The sequence below is a fragment of the Oncorhynchus keta genome, chromosome 17 (genome assembly GCF_023373465.1).
Source record: "Oncorhynchus keta strain PuntledgeMale-10-30-2019 chromosome 17, Oket_V2, whole genome shotgun sequence".
Lineage (NCBI taxonomy): Eukaryota > Metazoa > Chordata > Actinopteri > Salmoniformes > Salmonidae > Oncorhynchus > Oncorhynchus keta.
In genome coordinates, this window is record NC_068437.1 from 13912148 (window position 1) to 13932372 (window position 20225).

Here is a 20225-nt window from a genome sequence, read left to right on the forward strand (position 1 = left end):
AGGTGAACAACTATTCCGAGTCTCAGAGCGAGTGACGTTTGAAACGCTATTAGCACGCACCCAGCTAACTAGCCATTTCACATCACATTGTTACACCAGCCTAATCTCGGGAGTTGATAGGCTTGAAGTCATAAACAGCAGAGCTGCTGGCAAAATGCACGAAAGTGCTGTTTGAATGAATCTTATGAGCCTGCTGCTGCCTACCATCGCTCAGTCAGACTGCTCTATCAAATCATAGACTTAATTATAACATAATAACACACAGAAATGCGAGCCTTAGGTCATTAATATGGTCGTATCCGGAAACTATCATCTCTAAAACAAGACGTTTATTCTTTCAGTGAAATACGGAACCATTCCATATTTTATCTAACGGGTGGCATCCATCAGTCTAAATATTCATGTTACATTGCACAACCTTCAATGTTATTTCATAATTACGTAACATTCTTGCAAATTAGTTCGCAATGAGCCAGGCGGCCCAAACTGTTGCATATACCCTGACTCTGCGTGCAATGAACGGAAAGAGAAGTGACACAATTTCATATGGTTAATATTGCCTGCTAACCTGGATTTCTTTTAGCTAAATATGCAGTTTTAAAAATATATACTTCTGTGTATTGATTTTAAGACAGGCATTAGTGTTTATGGTTAGGTACTCGTTGGACGAACGACAGTCCTTTTTTTGCGAATGCGCACTGCATCGATTATATGCAATGCAGGACATGCTAGATAAACTAGTAATATCATCAACCATGTGTAGTTATAACCAGTGATTATGATTGATTAAGTTTAATGCTAGCTAGCAACTTACCTTGGCTTCTTACTGCATTCGCGTAACAGGCAGGCTGCTCGTGAGGCAGGTAGTTAGAGCGGTGGACTAGTTAACCGTAAGGTTGCAAGATTGAATCCCTGAGCTGACAAGGTAAAAATCTGTCGTTCTGCCCCTGAACAAGGCAGTTAACCCACCATTCCTAGGCCATCATTGAAAATAAGAATGTGTTCTTAACTGACTTGCCTAGTTAAATAAAGATTAAATAAAGGTATAAAAAAAATCACCATCCAAAATGTCCGATTATGAAAACTTGAAATCGGCCCTAATTAATCAATCGGTCGACCTCTAGAAACGTATTGGGCTTATTTTGGACAGATTTTAGTGAGAGTGGACCCTCTCGATTCGCCTCTTCCTCTCTGACTGGATCCACCTGCCCCTGGGCGGTACTATGTCTTGAAATCGCAATGAAATCTCCATATTGTGGTTAGCTTAGAACCAGGAAATATAGATATATAGATTTCTATCCGGGAGATGCAGAAATGCTTGTATTTGCGTGTAGTGAGGAAATTCTCTTTGTGTGACACATGTTAATAACATATTAATGGGCATATAAAGTGAAATAACAGAGATGAAATTTCCCTTCAATATTATTTGATCGCTTTTGTCATTGATGAGTGAAATAACAGCTGTGAAATTTCCCTTTAATATATAATGATCACTTTTGTCATGGTTGAGAGAATGCCAAGCTGTCATCAATGCAAAGGGTGGCTATTTGAAGAATCTCGCCTACTCTGTGTCTCACAAAGACACGGAGGTTGGAATCAAAAATCTAAAATATGGTACTCATCAAACCAAAGTGTTTCTTGGCCCAAGCAATTCTCTTCTTATTATTGGTGTCCTTTAGCATTGGTTTCTTTGCAGCAATTCGATAATGAAGGCCTGATTCACGCAGTCTCCTCTGAACAGTTGATGTTGAGATGTGTCTGTTACTTAAACTCTGAAGTATTTATTTGGGATGCAATTTCTGAGACTGGTAACTCTAATGAACTTATGGTCTGCAACAGAGGTAACTCTGGGTCTTCGTTTCCTGTGGCGGTCTTCGTTTCCTGTGGCGGTCCTCAACAGAGCCAGTTTCATCATAGATCTTGATGTTTTTTGCGACTGCACTTGATGAAACTTTCAAAGTACTTGAAATGTTCCATATTGACTGACCTTCATGTCTTAAAGTAATGATGGACTGTAATTTCTCTTTGTTTATTTGAGCTGTTCTTGCCATAATACTGACTTGGTCTTTTACCAAATAGGGTTATTTTCTGTAAACCACCCCTACTTTGTCACAACACAACTGATTGGCTCAAACGCATTAAGAAGGAAAGAAATTCCACAAAATAACTGTGAACAAGGCACACCTGTTAATTGAAATGCATTCCAGGTGACTACCTCATGAAGCTGATTGAGAGAATACCAAGAGTGTGCAAAAGTGTTATCAAGGCAAAGGGTGGCTACTTTGAAGAATCTAAAATATATTTAGTTTAACACTTATTTTGGTTACTACACGATTCCGTATCTGTTATATCATAGTTTTGACGTCTTCACTATTATTCTACAATGTAGAACCTCATACTGCCTGAGTAATTGTCTCTGCTTGAACATGGACAGAGTTGTAAGCACTCCAATCTCTCCAACTTTTACAACTCAGAAATTATGCTTTTGATACTTGCACTCAGTATCCCTCCCTCCCCTTGCTTAATTTTTTGTATCTTCTTTCCCCCCCTGTCTAATTTCCAAGTCCCTTTCCTCTCTCGTCCACCTGTCGGAAATGGGAGACCAGCTTCTACACGTGCTGTAATCTTCTGTTTTGATCCCCACAATGCCCCTGTTGTCAACCCCAAACTCTTGAGGTTCCACAGTCCCCTCACTTACTATACCATTCTCAATTCCACTCATGCATAATGGGAGAGCTCTATAATTGTGTGGGTGGGGGGAGTGGGCGGACTGAAATGGAAGATATTGTTCAACTGCATTGTCCACCTTGCACCTTGCCTAGTCACTCCAATAACGCACTCAGATTGGACTAGTTAGGAATTGTTGTGATAGGTAGCTAAATTCTTTGGCAGGTCCTCTGTGGACCTCCTGTCATAATGAGGTTGGCTCTGTGCCAGACCTTGGAGGTGAAAATAGAATGTATTTGTTGATGATAAAGGATTATGGATTGGATCCTTTTGCCGAGGTGTGCAATAAGATTGGCAATTGTAATAAGAGTCTTCAACTTTTCTGTCACAGTGAGGATCAATTGATTCAAACAGCCTCAGTGGACTGCTCTATCCAACATCTCATGTTCTATTTCTATCCAGCCAAGTCGCTGGTGCAATCTCCCTGTCCCCGTCTCTTCTCTCATTCTCATCTCCGGTTCTCTCCTCGTTGTTCTTTTTCGTGTTCTCACCTCTTGCTCTCCTCCCCTCTCCTTTCCAGTCTTTTTCTTTCTCCTCTACCTCAACTATCAACAGTTTCCTTTTCCCTCTCCTTTACTTCTCTGCCCCTTTTGCCTCGTCTCCTCCATTGCCTGCTGAGTCTAATTCTGCCTCTGGCTTTACCAATCAGCAACCATTAAAAGGAACCATCTCCCTCACATCACCTCAATCAAACATTCACTCTTTCCCTCTACCTTATCTTTTTCTTGCTGTGATCCTCTTCCTTCCCTAACTTCCTCTCTCACACCCCACATCTTGCTATTAATCCTTCCTTCCCCAAGTTCCTTTCCTCACATATTTTCCTATTTTTTCACCTCCTTTCCTTAGTTCTTTTTGTGTGTTTTTTTTTACAAAACATCAACATACAAACGACAACATGCAGACACACACAAACATCCACAACATCACCACTGCCCAGACCCACCTGCTCACCCCCCCCCCAACTCCAGGGCCCGTATCATTCTCCGCCACATGGCCTCAAACTGAACCATTTTGTTTTTTTAGCCAGCGATTTGACTCTGTAAGTTGGCAGCAGCCTCTCTGTTAGTGATGTTTAACAGTCTGATGGCCTTGAGATTGACGCTGTTTTTCCGTTTCTCGGTCCCAGCTTTGATGCACCTGTACTGACCTCGCCTTCTGGATTATAGCAGCGTGAACAGGCAGTGGCTCGGGTGGTTGTTGTCCTTGGTGATCTTTTAGGCCTTCCTGTGATATCGGGTGATGTAGGTGTCCTGGAGGGCAGGTAGTTTCAAATCAAAATCAAATCAAACTTTATTTGCCACATGCGCCGAATACAAGTGTATACTTTACCATGAAATGCTTACTTACAAGCTCTTAACCAACAGTGCAGTTCAAGAAGAAGAACATATTTACCAAGTAGGCTAAAATAAAAAGTTATAATAAAAAGTAACACAATAAGAATAAAAATAACAAGGCTATATACAGGGGCCACCGGTCCCGAGTCAGTGTGCAGGGGTACAGGCTAGTTGAGGTAATCTGTACATGTAGGTGGGGGCAAAGTGACTATGAATAACAAAGATATAAAAGCGATAACAAACAAACAGCGAGTAGCAGCAGTGTACAAGGGGCGGGGGGGTGTCAATGTAAATTGTCCGTTTGCGATTTTTATGAATTGTTCAGCAGTCTAATGGCTTGGGGGTAAAAGCTGTTGAGGAGCCTTTTGGTCCTAGACTTGGCACACTGGTACTGCTTGCCATGCGGTAGCAGAGACTCTCTGACAATTTTCTGGACTTTCCTCTGACACTGCTTAATATATAGGTCCTGGATGGCAGGAAGCTTGGCCCCAGTGATGTACTGGTCAGATGCTGAGCAGTTGCCATACCATACGGTGATGCAACTGGTCAGGATGCTCTCTATGGTGCAGCTGTAGAACCTTTTGAGGATCTGGGGACCCATGCCAAATCTTTTCAGTCTCCTGAGGGGGAAAAAGGTTTTGTCATGCCCTCTTCACGACTGTCTTGGTATGTTTGGACCATGATAGTTTGTTGGTGATGTGCATACCAAGGAACTTGAAACTCTCGACCCGCTACACTAAACTACCCGTCAATGTTAATGGGGGCCTGTTCAGCCTGCCTTTTCCTGTAGTCCACGATCAGCTCCTTTGTCTTGCTCACATTGAGGGAGAGGTTGTTGTCCTGGCACCACACTGCCAGTTCTCTGATTTCCTCCCTATAGGCTGTCTCATCGTTGTCGGTGATCAGGCCTACCACTGTTGTGTTGTCAGCAAACTTAATGATGGTATTGGACTCGTGGTTGGCCACGCAGTCGTGGGTGAACAGGGAATACAGGAGGGGACTAAGTACACACCCCTGAGGGGCCCCAGTGTTAAGGATCAGCGTGGCAGGTGTTGCCTACTCTTACCACAAGGGGGCGGCCCGTCAGGAAGTCCAGGATCCAGTTGCAGAGGGAGGTGTTTAGTCCCAGAGTCCTTACCTCAGTGATGAGCTTTGAGGGCGCTATGGTGTTGAACACGTGAGTTGTAGTCAATGAACAGCAGAGTGGATTGCGTCATCTGTGGATCTGTTGGGGCGGTATGCGAATTGGAGTGGGTCTACGGTGTCCGCGAGGATGCTGTTGATGTGAGCCATGACCAGCCTTTCAAAGCACATTTTGCCCCCAGTGATGCTTTGTGCAGACCACACTAACCTCTGGAGAGCCTTGCAGTTGAGGGCGGTGCAATTGCAGTACCAGGCGATGATACAGCCCGACAGGATGCTCTTGACTGTGCATCTGTAAAGGTTTGAGTGTTATAGATGACAAGCCAAATGTCTTCAGCCTCCTGAGGTTGAAAAGGCGCTGTTGCGCCTTATTCATCACACGGTCTATGTGGGTGGACCATTTCAGTTTGTCTGTGATGTGTATGCCGAGGAACATAAAACTTTCCACCTTCTCCACTGCTGTCCCGTCTGTGGATGGGGGGGGGGGGTTCATCTCCTTTGTTTTGTTTACATTGGGAGGTTATTTTCTTGACACCACACTCCGAGGGCCCTCACCTCCCTGTAGGCTGTCTCGTTGTTGTTGGTAATTAGGCCTACCACTGTAGTGCCGTCTGCAAACTTGATGACTGAGTTGGGTGAACAGGGAGTATAGGAGGGCTGAGAATGCACCCTTGGGGGCCCCAGTGTTCAGGATCAGTGGGGGTGGAGATGTTGTTTCCTACCTTCACCACCTGGGGGCGGCCCGTCGAAGTCTAGGACCCAGTTGCGGCAGTTCCGGCGTCGAGAACCAGGGTCTCGAGCTTAATGACGAGTTTGGAGGGTACTACAGTTGAAGTCAGAAGTTTACATACACCTGAGCCAAATACATTTGAGGTCAGGGCTTTGTGATAGCCACTCCAATACCTTGACTTTGTTGTCCTTAAGCCATTTTGCCACAACTTTGAAAGTGTGCTTGGGGTCATTGTCCATTTGGAAGACCCATTTGAGACCAGGCTTTAACTTCCTGACTGATGTCTTGAGATGTTGCTTCGATATATACACATAATTTTCCTTCCTCATGATGCCATCTATTTTGTGAAGTGCACCAGTCCCTCCTTCAGCAAAACACCCACACAACATGATGCTGCCACTCCCGTGTGTCACGGTTGGGATGGTGTACTTTGGCTTGCAAGCCTCCCCTTTTTTTCGTCCAAACATAACAATGGTCATTATGGCCAAACAGTTCTATTTTTGTTTCATCAGACCAGAGGACATTTCTCTAAAAAGTACGATCTTTGTCCCCATGTGCAGTTACAAACCGTAGTCTAGCCTTTTTAATGGTGGTTTTGAAGCAGTGGCTTCTTCTTGCTGAGCGGCCTTTCAGGTTATGTCGATATTGGACTTTTTTTTACTATGGATATAGATGCTTTTGTACCTGTTAACTCCAGAATCTTCACAAGGTCCTTTGCTGTTGTTCTGGGATTGATTTGCACTTCGCACCAAAGTACGTTCATCTCTGGGAGACAGAACGCGTCTACTTCCTGAGCGGTATGACAGCTGCGTGTTCCCATGGTGTTTATACTTGCGTACAATTGTTTGTACAGATAAACATGGTACCTTCAGGCATTTTGAAATTGCTCCCAAGGATGAACCAGACTTGTTGAGGTCTACAACTTTTTTTCTGAGGTCTTGGCTGATTTCTTTTGGTTTTCCCATGATGTCAAGCAAAGAGGCACTGAGTTTGAAGATAGGCCTTGAAATACATCCACAGGTACACCTCCAATTGACTCAGGCTAATTGACATCATTTATCAGATGCTTCTAAAGCCATGACATACTTTTCTGGAATTTTCCCAGCTGTTTAAAGGCACAGTCAACTTAGTATATGTAATCTTCTGACCCACTGGAACTGTGATTAAGTGAAATAATCTGTCTGTTGTTGTAGAGGTCCTAACCGACTTGCCAAAACTATAGTTTGTTAACAAGAAATTTGTGTGGTTGAAAAACGTGTTTTAATGACTCTAACCTTGTATCTATACTTATGACTTCAACTGTACATTTTGCCAAGGCGGAGAGGAGTGGCTGAGACCGAAAAGCGTGTTGGACGTATTCATTCAGTCTACAAGTATAGGAGGCCTATTGACAATCGCAGAATGTCATTACAATAAATGCTATCGCTTTTAAAGTCATCAAATTGAGTGCACAGTCCACTTTTTGGATGCTGGAATTATTTTGTGAGTGGATGAACGTGGTAGGGTAGCCTACAGGAGGGGCTATTTGAATTGATTGTTTGACAATCAGATGAAAACAACGTCATGACTGGTTGTGTTTATGCCACATTAAAATCCTAGAGGAAAACCTGGTTCAGTCTGCTTTCCACCAGACACTTGAAGATTATTCACCCAACAGCAGGACACTAACCTAAAATACATGGCCAAATCTACATTGGAATTGATTTCCAAGAAGACCGTGAATGTTCCTGAGTGACCAAGTTACAGTTTTAACTTGAGTCTACTTGACCTCAATTACATTCTCACAGTATTCTGGATAGTAGCTCATTTCCCGCTTAAGGTCTTATTTGGGATAAGCTGTTTACATGCAACTTTGATATCCCACTCATGAGTATCCCTGTTTTCATGAATAAACACAATATTCCTCATTTAAGTTCATATGGGTTAAATGGAATATTAACTGACATCTGGACACTGACTTGTAGGCTTATAACCTCTCACATGTAGCCAAATATAATATTAACTCCTGCAGAATAATGCATTTCTTTCAGTGAAATTATACAACATATGTTATATTTGTCTCAGAAATAGAAGTGGAGAAATAGGATTTCTTTCTTGTGTTATCTTTGACACTGTTATGCAAGCAGACAGTATTTCAACCACATAAAATATGCACCAAAGACCAACTGAAGTCTTATCAGAAGTGTGTTTCATCACTTTCTGAACTTTTCATTTCCATAAAACCTGTCAAACTGATGACATTTGGACATTTTGCGCAGGACCAATCATTCGACTGTTTTGTAGTTATTGTGTTTTCTTCCCAGTCCCTAAATGAAACAGACAACTTTACCAGTGTTAACTTGATTACTAATGCATTCATTCTATCATTGTAAGACATTTCTCTGGTGAGCACTACTTTATTTAGTCTTCTGGGTCAACAAGTTATGACAGAAGAGAACCTGCATGTATCTATCTAACTATAGTTGGCAAACAAATGCTCTACCAAATGTCAGAAATTATAATATGGCCTATCAAATGTCAAAGTTATAAGCAGAAACCTGTCTAAATTGGGGGTGAATAACTTACCAGTGGACTATACGGTCCAGTACGGAGTATCAGCAAAATAAATTATTATGGTGGATCAAACTGTGCAGAGTGCCTACTTTTTGACGTGATTTGTTTGACAATCAGTTGACAACATCATCACACAACACCCATGATAACTGAGCCTGTGCAGACGGCAAAAAAACAGTAAATGGGATAAAATGTTTACATGCCACAGTATCCCTTCTAAGGTCAGCATATTATTCGGGTTTCTCATAACCGGGATACAAGCTTTTTCGGTCTATTGTAAATGGGATATTATATTTGTTTTATGCGTCAACTCAAAAACAGAATACTAGAGTATTCCAATTTAATTACGGGATATTGGTGACCTTTGCAAGGCATTGGAAAACCTCCCTGGTCTTTGTAATTGAATCTGGGTTTGACGTTCACTGCTCGACTGGGGGACCTTATAAATAATTGTATTTGTGGGGTACAGAGATGGGAGAAAACTGCATGTAAACGTGGTCAGTTTACATGCAGTTTTCTCCCATCTCTGTACCCCACAAATACAATTATTTATAAGGTCCCCCCAGTCGAGCAGTGAACGTCAAACCCAGATTCAACTACAAAGACCAGGGAGGTTTTCCAATGCCTTGCAAAGAAGGTCACCTATTGGTAGATGGGTAAAACATTTAAAATGCAGACATTGAATATCCATTTGCATAGTGAAGTTATTAATTACACTTTGGATGGTGTATCAATACACCCAGTCACTACAAATATACAGGCGTCCTTCCTAACTCAGTTGCTGGAGAGGGATAAAAACCACTCAGGGATTTCACTATCAGGTGGCTTTGAAACAGTTAGAGTTTAAGGTCTATACCAGTATCTCAATACTTGTTAGTATCGTGGCATGGAATCAAAACACAAAGCGGATTTAACTTCTTTAGAAAAACAGCCCGAATGTTGTAAACAAACATAATTATGTCACCATTCATTTTTCAAGTTATAGCACACAATAGTGTTTTTTAAAGGACCAATGACTTCGGTTTGCTTCGTGTTAAAAAAAAAATCCATGGAAAAAATATTGAGATACTGGTATCGTCACAACCTTACTTGCCATGCGGTGGAACTGATGTTGCCATGACGATGCTTGGCGATCTCATGCACTGAGTGGGGCGCAGTCAACACGCTGTTACCAATAGAGGGGTGAAAAAGAAGAGGGTGTGTGTTAGACTGTAACACTGTCTTCCGCTAGGATAGAGGGAAACTGTTACCTCTGGTCCCCACAATATCCGTAAATAGCTGTGTGCACACATACAGGCGTGGCCTGCTGTCATCTCAGCATCTGTGTCTGTGTCTGTGTCTGTGTCTGTGTGTGTGTGTGTGTGTGTGTGTGTGTGTGTGTGTGTGTGTGTGTGTGTGTGTGTGTGTGTGTTCAGATCACAATAGAACACATTCATCTTTGCTGCTCTCAGACAGACGCAGAGCAGACAACACACAATTACTCAATTAAAAGTCCTGACTGTAGTGGAGCAGGTCCACCCTCCATGCCCTGCTGTGCTCTGAGACTAATGAAGATGAAGTGGAGAGAGAACCCAGAAGGAAGGCGGGCATGGAGCACACCGGCATCTGGCAAACACTGAAAACCCTGCATACTTATCACACTTTTCCATACTACAGATGGGCAGGTGTGTGTGTGTTGGCACAGGGTGAAGGTTATGGTTTCCTAGGGCGGATGTATTTTCTGTCTTCCTTGTCTGACACAGACTGGTCTGTCGCTAGAACAGTTCCTTACCACATATCAACACAACAATGCTTCCTCCTCATTCTTAACATGCACTTATAAGTATATCTAATATCATAATCTATTCATATCTACCCTTGTCCCCTCTTGATAAAATGAAGAGAATGTACACTGAGAACACCTGCCCTTTCCATGACAGACTGACCAGGTGAAGGCTACTGTATGATCCCTTATTGATGTCTGTGTAGATGAAGGGGAGGAGACAGAAAAGATAAGTTAAGAAATATTTTTATGGATTGTGTATGTGTGCCATTCAGAGGGTGAATGAGCAAGACAAAAGGTGTAAGTGCCTTTTGAATGTGGTATGGTAGTAGGTACCAGGTGCACGGGCTTGTGTCAAGAAGTGCAACACTGCTGGGTTTAACACGCTCAACAGATTCCTGTGTGTATCAAGAATGGTCCACCACCCTAAGGACATCCAGCCAAGTTGACACAACTGTGTGAAGCATTGGAGTCAACATGGGCTAGCATCCCTGTGGAACGCTTTCAACACCTTGTAGAGTCCATGCCCTTGACCAATTGAGGCTGTTCTGGGGGAAAAGGGGTGGGGGGGGGGTAAACTCAGTGTGTAGTGATGGAGCAGGAGAGATTGCAGAGATGGATTGAGTGATTGTGAAATAGAGAGGCGAGAGAGGCATGAAAGCAGAGGTAAAGGGCAGGGGTTGGTAGGGGATTTACAGAATGGATGAGGTGAATGTGAGAGAAGAAAAAAGGCTTTGTTGAGAAAGGTGTAGAAAGGGTGAGAAAAATGTGTGCATAGAAAGATCGATAAATAGCTTTTGTACAGTGAAAATGTACAACGTATAGAGATGGAGCAAGGCTGTAGGAGACAATGGGAAAGTGTGGAAATGGAGAGGAGAAATAGAGAGTGAATGAAAGGGATGGCTCTCCACAGTGGAAATTGCTTCTGGCGTCCTCTGATGTCACAAGTGCGCGCTCCATTAGCTCTCATATTGGCTCTCAGAAGGAGCGTGCAGCCGACTCCATTTGTGGAAAGAAGCATCAAACCAGTGGCGTCAAATGGCTAAATGCTGTTTTGAGGGAGGCAGGCCAGATGCAACTTTGTCTTGGCAACATGGAGCTCTGCTAAGAGTGAGTAAATGCATGCCCAAGGTGACACAGGGAAAGGTTGTTATATCTGTTGCTAACACATGGTTCTTGCAGGTATGTCCGTTCAGTCTGGCAGCCATGGACAAACAGGTTGATATAAGAGCCTTTAATGCCCAGGAGATTAGCCTCATTCTGGCACACACAACTTAGTATTTTCCACATGGAAAGGACCACTGGGCAATGCATTAGTGACTGACATTGAGCTGACTGACACACCTGGCTGTGTCTATTGATCTGCTACCCTGAGGGAATTGCTGGTTGTCAAACAAGCTTTTAATTGTTCGGAATCAAATTAAAAATCAAATCAAAATTATTTATATAGCCCTTCGTACATCAGCTGATATCTCAAAGTGCTGTACAGAAACCCAGCCTAAAACCCCAAACAGCAAGCAATGCAGGTGTAGAAGCATGGTGGCTAGGAAAAACTCCCTAGAAAGGTCAAAACCTAGGAAGAAACCTAGAGAGGAACCAGGCTATGTGGGGTGGCCAGTCCTCTTCTGGCTGTGCCGGGTGGAGATTATAACAGAACATGGCCAAGATGTTCAAATGTTCATAAATGACCAGCATGGTCAAATAATAGTAAGGCAGAACAGTTGAAACTGGAGCAGCAGCATGGCCAGGTGGACTGGGGACAGCAAGGAGTCATCATGTCAGGTAGTCCTGGGGCATGGTCCTAGGGCTCAGGTCCTCCGAGAGAGAGAGAAAAAGAAGGAGAGAATTAGAGAACGCACACTTAGATTCACACAGGACACCGAATAGGACAGGAGAAGTACTCCAGATATAACAAACTGACCCTAGCCCCCCGACACATAAACTACTGCAGCATAAACACTGGAGGCTGAGACAGGAGGGGTCAGGAGACACTGTGGCCCCATCCGAGGACACCCCCGGACAGGGCCAAACAGGAAGGATATAACCCCACCCACTTTGCCAAAGCACAGCCCCCACACCACTAGAGGGATATCTTCAACCACCAACTTACCATCCTGAGACAAGGCTGAGTATAGCCCACAAAGATCTCCGCCACGGCACAACCCAAGGGGGGGGGGTGCCAACCCAGACAGGATGACCACAACAGTGAATCAACCCACTCAGGTGACGCACCCCCTGCAGGGACGGCATGAGAGAGCCCCAGTAAGCCAGTGACTGTAATAGGGTTAGAGGCAGAGAATCCCAGTGGAAAGAGGGGAACCGGCCAGGCAGAGACAGCAAGGGCGGTCCGTTGCTCCAGAGCCTTTCCGTTCACCTTCCCACTCCTGGGCCAGACTACACTCAATCATATGACCCACTGAAGAGATGAGTCTTCAGTAAAGACTTAAAGGTTGAGACCGAGTTTGCGTCTCTGACATGGGTAGGCAGACCGTTCCATAAAAATGGAGCTCTATAGGAGAAAGCCCTGCCTCCAGCTGTTTGCTTAGAAATTCTAGGGACAATTAGGAGGCCTGCGTCTTGTGACCGTAGCGTACGTGTAGGTATGTACAGCAGGACCAAATCAGAGCGATAGGTAGGAGCAAAGCCCATGTAATGCTTTGTAGGTTAGCAGTAAAACCTTGAAATCAGCCCTTGCTTTGACAGGAAGCCAGTGTAGAGAGGCTAGCACTGGAGTAATATGATCAAATTTTTTGGTTCTAGTCAGGATTCTAGCAGCTGTATTTAGCACTAACTGAAGTTTATTTAGTGCTTTATCCGGGTAGCCGGAAAGTAGAGCATTGCAGTAGTCTAACCTAGAAGTGACAAAAGCATGGATTAATTTTTCTGCATCATTTTTGGACAGAAAGTTTCTGATTTTTGCAATATTACGTAGATGGAAAAAAGCTGTCCTCAAAATGGTCTTGATATGTTCTTCAAAAGAGAGATCAAGGTCCAGAGTAACGCCGAGGTCCTTCACAGTTTTATTTGAGACGACTGTACAACCATTAAGATTAATTGTCAGATTCAACAGAAGATCTCTTTGTTTCTTGGGACCTAGAACAAGCATCTCTGTTTTGTCCGAGTTTAATAGTAGAAAGTTTGCAGCCATCCACATTTACATTTAAGTCATTTAGCAGACGCTCTTATCCAGAGCGACTTACAAATTGGTGCATTCACCTTATGACATCCAGTAGAATAGTCACTTTACAATAGTGCATCTAAATCTTAAAGGGGGGTGAGAAGGATTACTTATCCTATCCTAGGTATCCCTTAAAGAGGTGGGGTTTCAGGTGTCTCCGGAAGGTGGTGATTGACTCCGCTGTCCTGGCGTCGTGAGGGAGTTTGTTCCACCATTGGGGGCCAGAGCAGCGAACAGTTTTGACTGGGCTGAGCGGGAACTGTACTTCCTCAGTGGTAGGGAGGCGAGCAGGCCAGAGGTGGATGAACGCAGTGCCCTTGTTTGGGTGTAGGGCCTGATCAGAGCCTGGAGGTACTGAGGTGCCGTTCCCCTCACAGCTCCGTAGGCAAGCACCATGGTCTTGTAGCGGATGCGAGCTTCAACTGGAAGCCAGTGGAGAGAGCGGAGGAGTGGGGTGACGTGAGAGAACTTGGGAAGGTTGAACACCAGACGGGCTGCGGCGTTCTGGATGAGTTGTAGGGGTTTAATGGCACAGGCAGGGAGCCCAGCCAACAGCGAGTTGCAGTAGTCCAGACTGGAGATGACAAGTGCCTGGATTAGGACCTGCGCCGCTTCCTGTGTGAGGCAGGGTCGTACTCTGCGGATGTTGTAGAGCATGAACCTACAGGAACGGGCCACCGCCTTGATGTTAGTTGAGAACGACAGGGTGTTGTCCAGGATCACGCCAAGGTTCTTAGCGCTCTGGGAGGAGGACACAATGGAGTTGTCAACCGTGATGGCGAGATCATGGAACGGGCAGTCCTTCCCCGGGAGGAAGAGCAGCTCCGTCTTGCCGAGGTTCAGCTTGAGGTGGTGATCCGTCATCCACGCTGTATGTCTGCCAGACATGCAGAGATGCGATTCGCCACCTGGTCATCAGAAGGGGGAAAGGAGAAGATTAATTGTGTGTCGTCTGCATAGCAATGATAGGAGAGACCATGTGAGGTTATGACAGAGCCAAGTGACTTGGTGTATAGCGAGAATAGGAGAGGGCCTAGAACAGAGCCCTGAGGGACACCAGTGGTGAGAGCGCGTAGTGAGGAGACAGATTCTCGCCACGCCACCTGGTAGGAGCGACCTGTCAGGTAGGACGCAATCCAAGCGTGGGCCGCGCCGGAGATGCCCAACTCGGAGAGGGTGGAGAGGAGGATCTGATGGTTCACAGTATCGAAGGCAGCCGATAGGTCTAGAAGGATGAGAGCAGAGGAGAGAGAGTTAGCTTTAGCGGTGCGGAGCGCCTCCGTGATACAGAGAAGAGCAGTCTCAGTTGAATGACTAGTCTTGAAACCTGACTGATTTGGATCAAGAAGGTCATTCTGAGAGAGATAGCGGTAGAGCTGGCCAAGGACGGCACGTTCAAGAGTTTTGGAGAGAAAAGAAAGAAGGGATACTGGTCTGTAGTTGTTGACATCGGAGGGATCGAGTGTAGGTTTTTTCAGAAGGGGTGCAACTCTCGCTCTCTTGAGGACGGAAGGGAAGTAGCCAGCGGTCAGGGATGAGTTGATGAGCGAGGTGAGGTAAGGGAGAAGGTCTCCGGAAATGGTCTGGAGAAGAGAGGAGGGGATAGGGTCAAGCGGGCAGGTTGTTGGGCGGCCGGCCGTCACAAGACGCAAGATTTCATCTGGAGAGAGAGGGGAGAAAGAGGTCAGAGCACAGGGTAGGGCAGTGTGAGCAGAACCAGCGGTGCCGTTTGACTTAGCAAACGAGGATCGGATGTCGTCGACCTTCTTTTCAAAATGGTTGACGAAGTCATCTGCAGAGAGGGAGGAGGGGGGGAGTAGGATTCAGGAGGTAGGAGAAGGTGGCAAAGAGCTTCCTAGGGTTAGAGGCAGATGCTTGGAATTTAGAGTGGTAGAAAATGGCTTTAGCAGCAGAGACAGAGGAGGAAAATGTAGAGAGGAGGGAGTGAAAGGATGCCAGGTCCGCAGGGAGGCGAGTTTTCCTCCATTTCCGCTCAGCTGCCCGGAGCCCTGTTCTGTGAGCTCGCAATGAGTCGTCGAGCCACGGGGCGGGAGGGGAGGACCGCGCCGGCCTGGAGGATAGGGGACATAGAGAGTCAAAGGATGCAGAAAGGGAGGAGAGGAGGGTTGAGGAGGCAGAATCAGGAGATAGGTTGGAGAAGGTATGAGCAGAGGGAAGAGATGATAGGATGGAAGAGGAGAGAGTAGCGGGGGAGAGAGAGCGAAGGTTGGGACGGCGCGATACCATCCGAGTAGGGGCAGTGTGGGAGGTGTTAGATGAGAGCGAGAGGGAAAAGGATACAAGGTAGTGGTCGGAGACTTGGAGGGGAGTTGCAATGAGGTTAGTGGAAGAACAGCATCTAGTAAAGATGAGGTCGAGCGTATTGCCTGCCTTGTGAGTAGGGGGGAAGGTGAGAGGGTGAGGTCAAAAGAGGAGAGGAGTGGAAAGAAGGAGGCAGAGAGGAATGAGTCAAAGGTAGACGTGGGGAGGTTAAAGTCGCCCAGCACTGTGAGAGGTGAGCCGTCCTCAGGAAAGGAGCTTATCAAGGTATCAAGCTCATTGATGAACTCTCCGAGGAACCTGGAGGGCGATAAATGATAAGGATGTTAAGCTTGAAAGGGCTGGTAACTGTGACAGCATGGAATTCAAAGGAGGCGATAGACAGATGGGTGAGGGGAGAAAGAGAGAATGACCACTTGGGAGAGATGAGAGGATCCCGGTGCCACCACCCCGCTGACCAGAAGCTCTCGGGGTGTGCGAGAACACGTGGGCGGACGAAGAGAGAGCAGTAGGAGTAGCAGTGTTGTCTGTGGTGATCCATGTTTCCGTCAGTGCCAAGAAGTCGAGGGACTGGAGGGAGGCATAGGCTGAGATGAACTCTGCCTTGTTGGCCGCAGATCGGCAGTTCCAGAGGCTACCGGAGACCTGGAACTCCACGTGGGTCGTGCGCGCTGGGACCACCAGATTAGGTGGCCGCGGCCACGCGGTGTGGAGCGTTTGTATGGTCTGTGCAGAGAGGAGAGAACAGGGATAGACAGACACATAGTTGACAGGCTACAGAAGAGGCTACGCTAATGCAAAGGAGATTGAATGACAAGTGGACTACACGTCTCGAATGTTCAGAAAGTTAAGCTTACGTAGCAAGAATCTTATTGACTAAAATGATTAAAATGATACAGTACTGCTGAAGTAGGCTAGCTGGCAGTAGCTGCGTTGTTGACACTACACTAATCAAGTCGTTCCGTTGAGTGTAATAGTTTCTGCAGTGCTGCTATTCGGGGGCTAGCTGGCTAGCTAGCAGTGTTGTTTACGTTACGTTGCGTTAAAAGAACGACAATAGCTGGCTAGCTAATCCACTTCCTTATGTCTGAAACACATGCTTCTAGCGAGGGCAATTTTGGGGCTTCACCATGTTTCATTGAAATGTACAGCTGTGTGTCATCCGCATAGCAGTGAAAGTTAACATTATGTTTTCGAATAACATCCCCAAGAGGTAAAATGTATAGTGAAAACAATAGTGGTCCTAAAACGGAACCTTGAGGAACACCGAAATTTACAGTTGATTTGTCAGAGGACAAACCATTCACAGAGACAAACTGATATCTTTCCGACAGATAAGATTTAAACCAGGCCAGAACATGTCCGTGTAGACCAATTTGGGTTTCCAATCTCTCCAAAAGAATGTGGTGATCGATGGTATCAAAAGCAGCACTAAGGTCTAGGAGTACGAGGACAGATGCAGAGCCTCGGTCCGATGCCATTAAAATGTCATTTACCACCTTCACAAGTGCCGTCTCAGTGCTATGATGGGGTCTAAAACCAGACTGAAGCATTTCGTATACATTGTTTGTCTTCAGGAAGGCAGTGAGTTGCTGCGCAACAGCCTTCTCTAAAATATTTGAGAGGAATGGAAGATTCGATATAGGCCGATAGTTTTTTATATTTTCTGGGTCAAGGTTTGGCTTTTTCAAGAGAGGCTTTATTACTGCCACTTTTAGTGAGTTTGGTACACATCCAGTGGATAGAGAGCCGTTTATTATGTTCAACATAGGAGGGCCAAGCACAGGAAGCAGCTCTTTCAGTAGTTTAGTTGGAATAGGGTCCAGTATGCAGCTTGAAGGTTTAGAGGCCATGATTCTTTTCATCATTGTGTCAAGAGATATAGTACTAAAACACTTGAGCGTCTCTCTCTTGATCCTAGGTCCTGGCAGAGTTGTGCAGACTCAGGACAACTGAGGTTTGGAGGAATACGCAGGTTTAAAGAGGAGTCCGTAATTTGCTTTCTAATAATCATAATCTTTTCCTCAAAGAAGTTCATGAATTTATCACTGCTAAAGTGAAAGTCGTCCTCTCTTGGGGAATACTGCTTCTTAGTTAGCTTTGCAACATGATCTGTGGAGTTTCTGAGGAGAGGAAGACACAATACACAATAGTTCAATTCCATTCAAAAGCATTTCAAGCACTTGAAGTCTTGTCACAGAGTAGTACTACTCCACAAATGAATTGAATGTGACAAACAGAAAATAAAGGAAGACAATGACAAGGATTTTTTATTTTATTATTATTTTCCTTTCTGAATGAATGTATGCTCCTATTGTGCTTTTTTGAAGTCTCTACTACAAGGCCTACATGAGGGTGTTATAATAGCTAGTAATGACATCTTATGTCAGTTTATAACAGCACTCTCTCTCTCTCTCTCTCTCTCTCTCTCTCTCTCTCTCTCTCTCTCTCTCTCTCTCTCTCTCTCTCTCTCTCTCTCTCTCTGGCCTCTCTCTCTCTCTCTCTCTCTCTCTCTCTCTCTCTCTCTCTCTCTCTCTCTCTCTCTCTCTCTCTCTCTCTCTCTCTCTCAGCTGAATAAGCAGCAGCTGCAGGCGGTAAAGGATAATTTCCAGGCCTTCCTGAAGGGGGACACACAGATGGTGGCGGACGAGGCCTTCTGCAACGCCGTGCGCAGCTACTATGAGGCAAGAGCTCACCCACTTCACCCGTGCCCCTAAAATGACTAGCTTCCATTGTGGTATGCTGTACTGCCTGGAGTCCAGTAAGGGTTGCAATTCTCCAAAATACCACACTTGTTTGCCAAGCAGTTGTTAATTTTAGCTGTACTGTCTAGCAGCTGTTCTTTAGAAGAAGGGCCTTACCTCTTGTGTTTTTCAATTTCGCACGACTCACCCATTCAACTTGTCAAAGAAAACCACAGGTGTCATTGCACCAATCTCGATAAACAAGGCTTTTTCTCTCCCACTTAATCTCAGTTATGTGGCCACCCTCACTCTCACAGTCTGCCTGGAGATGGAGAGGGTGAGAGGTCATTTCACTCATATGGGCAGTTTTGTAATTAGCGTTATTACACGTGTCTGGTGAAAAAGATTAGAAATCGATCAGCTGATGCTAACAGTTTATGTTTGGGGGGGATTCTGAAGAGGAGGGTGCTCTCAAACATCTTTGTGCCCTCTTTCTCAATATGTCTATCACTTTTTCATTTCCTTTTGTCTACTACTATCTTTCCATCACTCTCTCCATCACTTTTTGTCATTTTCTTTCCTCTTTTTTCCCCCCTCTTTTGTATACTCTATTTGGGAGATTCTTCTCGAGACTAGAACAACAACAAAATACCTTGATTTTGGGGATTTTCACAAAATTTAATCGATAGAAGGGTTATTTGGAGGAAGGATTGTTGACATACAGTTCCTTCCGAAAATATTCATACCCCTTGATTTATTCTACATTTTGTTACAGCCTGAATTTGTCTCACCCATCTATACACAATACCCCATAATGACAAAGTGGAAACATGTTTTTCTTACATTTTTGAAAATGTATTAAAAAAGATCAAATTTTACACAGGTATTCAGACACCTGAGTACATGCATGTTAGAATCACAGTGACTTGGAGTCCCATAGAGTGGCACACAATTGGCCCGGCGTTGTCCGGGTTAGGGGAGGGTTTGGCTGAGGGGCTTAACTTGGCTCATTGCGCTCTAGCGACTCCTTGTGGTGGGCCAGGCGCCTGCAGGCAGAGTTCGGTCGTCAGTTGAACAGTGTTTCCGCCGACACATTGGTGCGGCTGGCTTCCGGATTAAGGAGCGCGGTTTGGCAGGCCGTGTTTCGGGAAACGCATGACTCAACCTTCGCCTCGAGCCCGTTAGGGATGAGACAAGATTGTAATTGGATATCACAAAATTGGGGAGAAAAAGGGGGGCAAATCTTTATTCCTGGGCCTATGTAGGCTTGCCATAACAAAGGGGTTAAATACTTATTGACTCAACACATTTCAGCTTTTAATTTTGTCAAAATATAATTCCACTTTGACATTATGGTGTGTAGGCCAATGTCACAAAATCTCAATTTAATCCATTTTAAATTCAGGGTGTAATACAACAAAGTCGAGGGGTGTGAATACTTTCTGAAGTCACTGTATATTTGACATTTGTATTTTAAAGCATAATTGAGAAATAATTAATTGAAGTTGGAATATTTAAGACATTTTGGCCACGTTAGGGGAAGCTAATGTTTCATCTTGCTTTGTAGGTGCTACTAAGAAATAATTGGTGTCATATTAAGCTTTACCGCTTGCTCTGTAATATGTGACGTGCTCTATCATAATAAATCACAAGTCGCGTTAGCCAATTAGCATAGCACATGCACATTTTGTGAAAAATATTGACTGTCTATTTTGGGATTAAAACAGAATTCTCTAGAACAACATGTTTTCTAGCTAACCCAATTTGTTTGCATGTTCAAAGCCTCTGATAAGAAGATCCTTCAAAAGAAGTCATTGGCTAGCTAACAAGCTAG

The 20225-nt window shown here is 44.8% G+C and overlaps 1 protein-coding gene across 4 annotated transcripts in view; it reads left to right on the forward strand.

Moving 5' to 3' along the window:
- LOC118396467 (calcium-dependent secretion activator 2-like) overlaps nt 1-20225 on the forward strand; it is a 237686-nt gene that overhangs the window by 28737 nt on the left and 188724 nt on the right. For all 4 annotated transcript variants that reach the window (XM_052465503.1, XM_052465505.1, XM_052465504.1 and 1 more), the window contains exon 2: nt 18278-18391. In XM_052465503.1, the coding sequence (XP_052321463.1) occupies nt 18278-18391 (114 nt within the window). The remainder of the gene's footprint in view (nt 1-18277; nt 18392-20225) is intronic.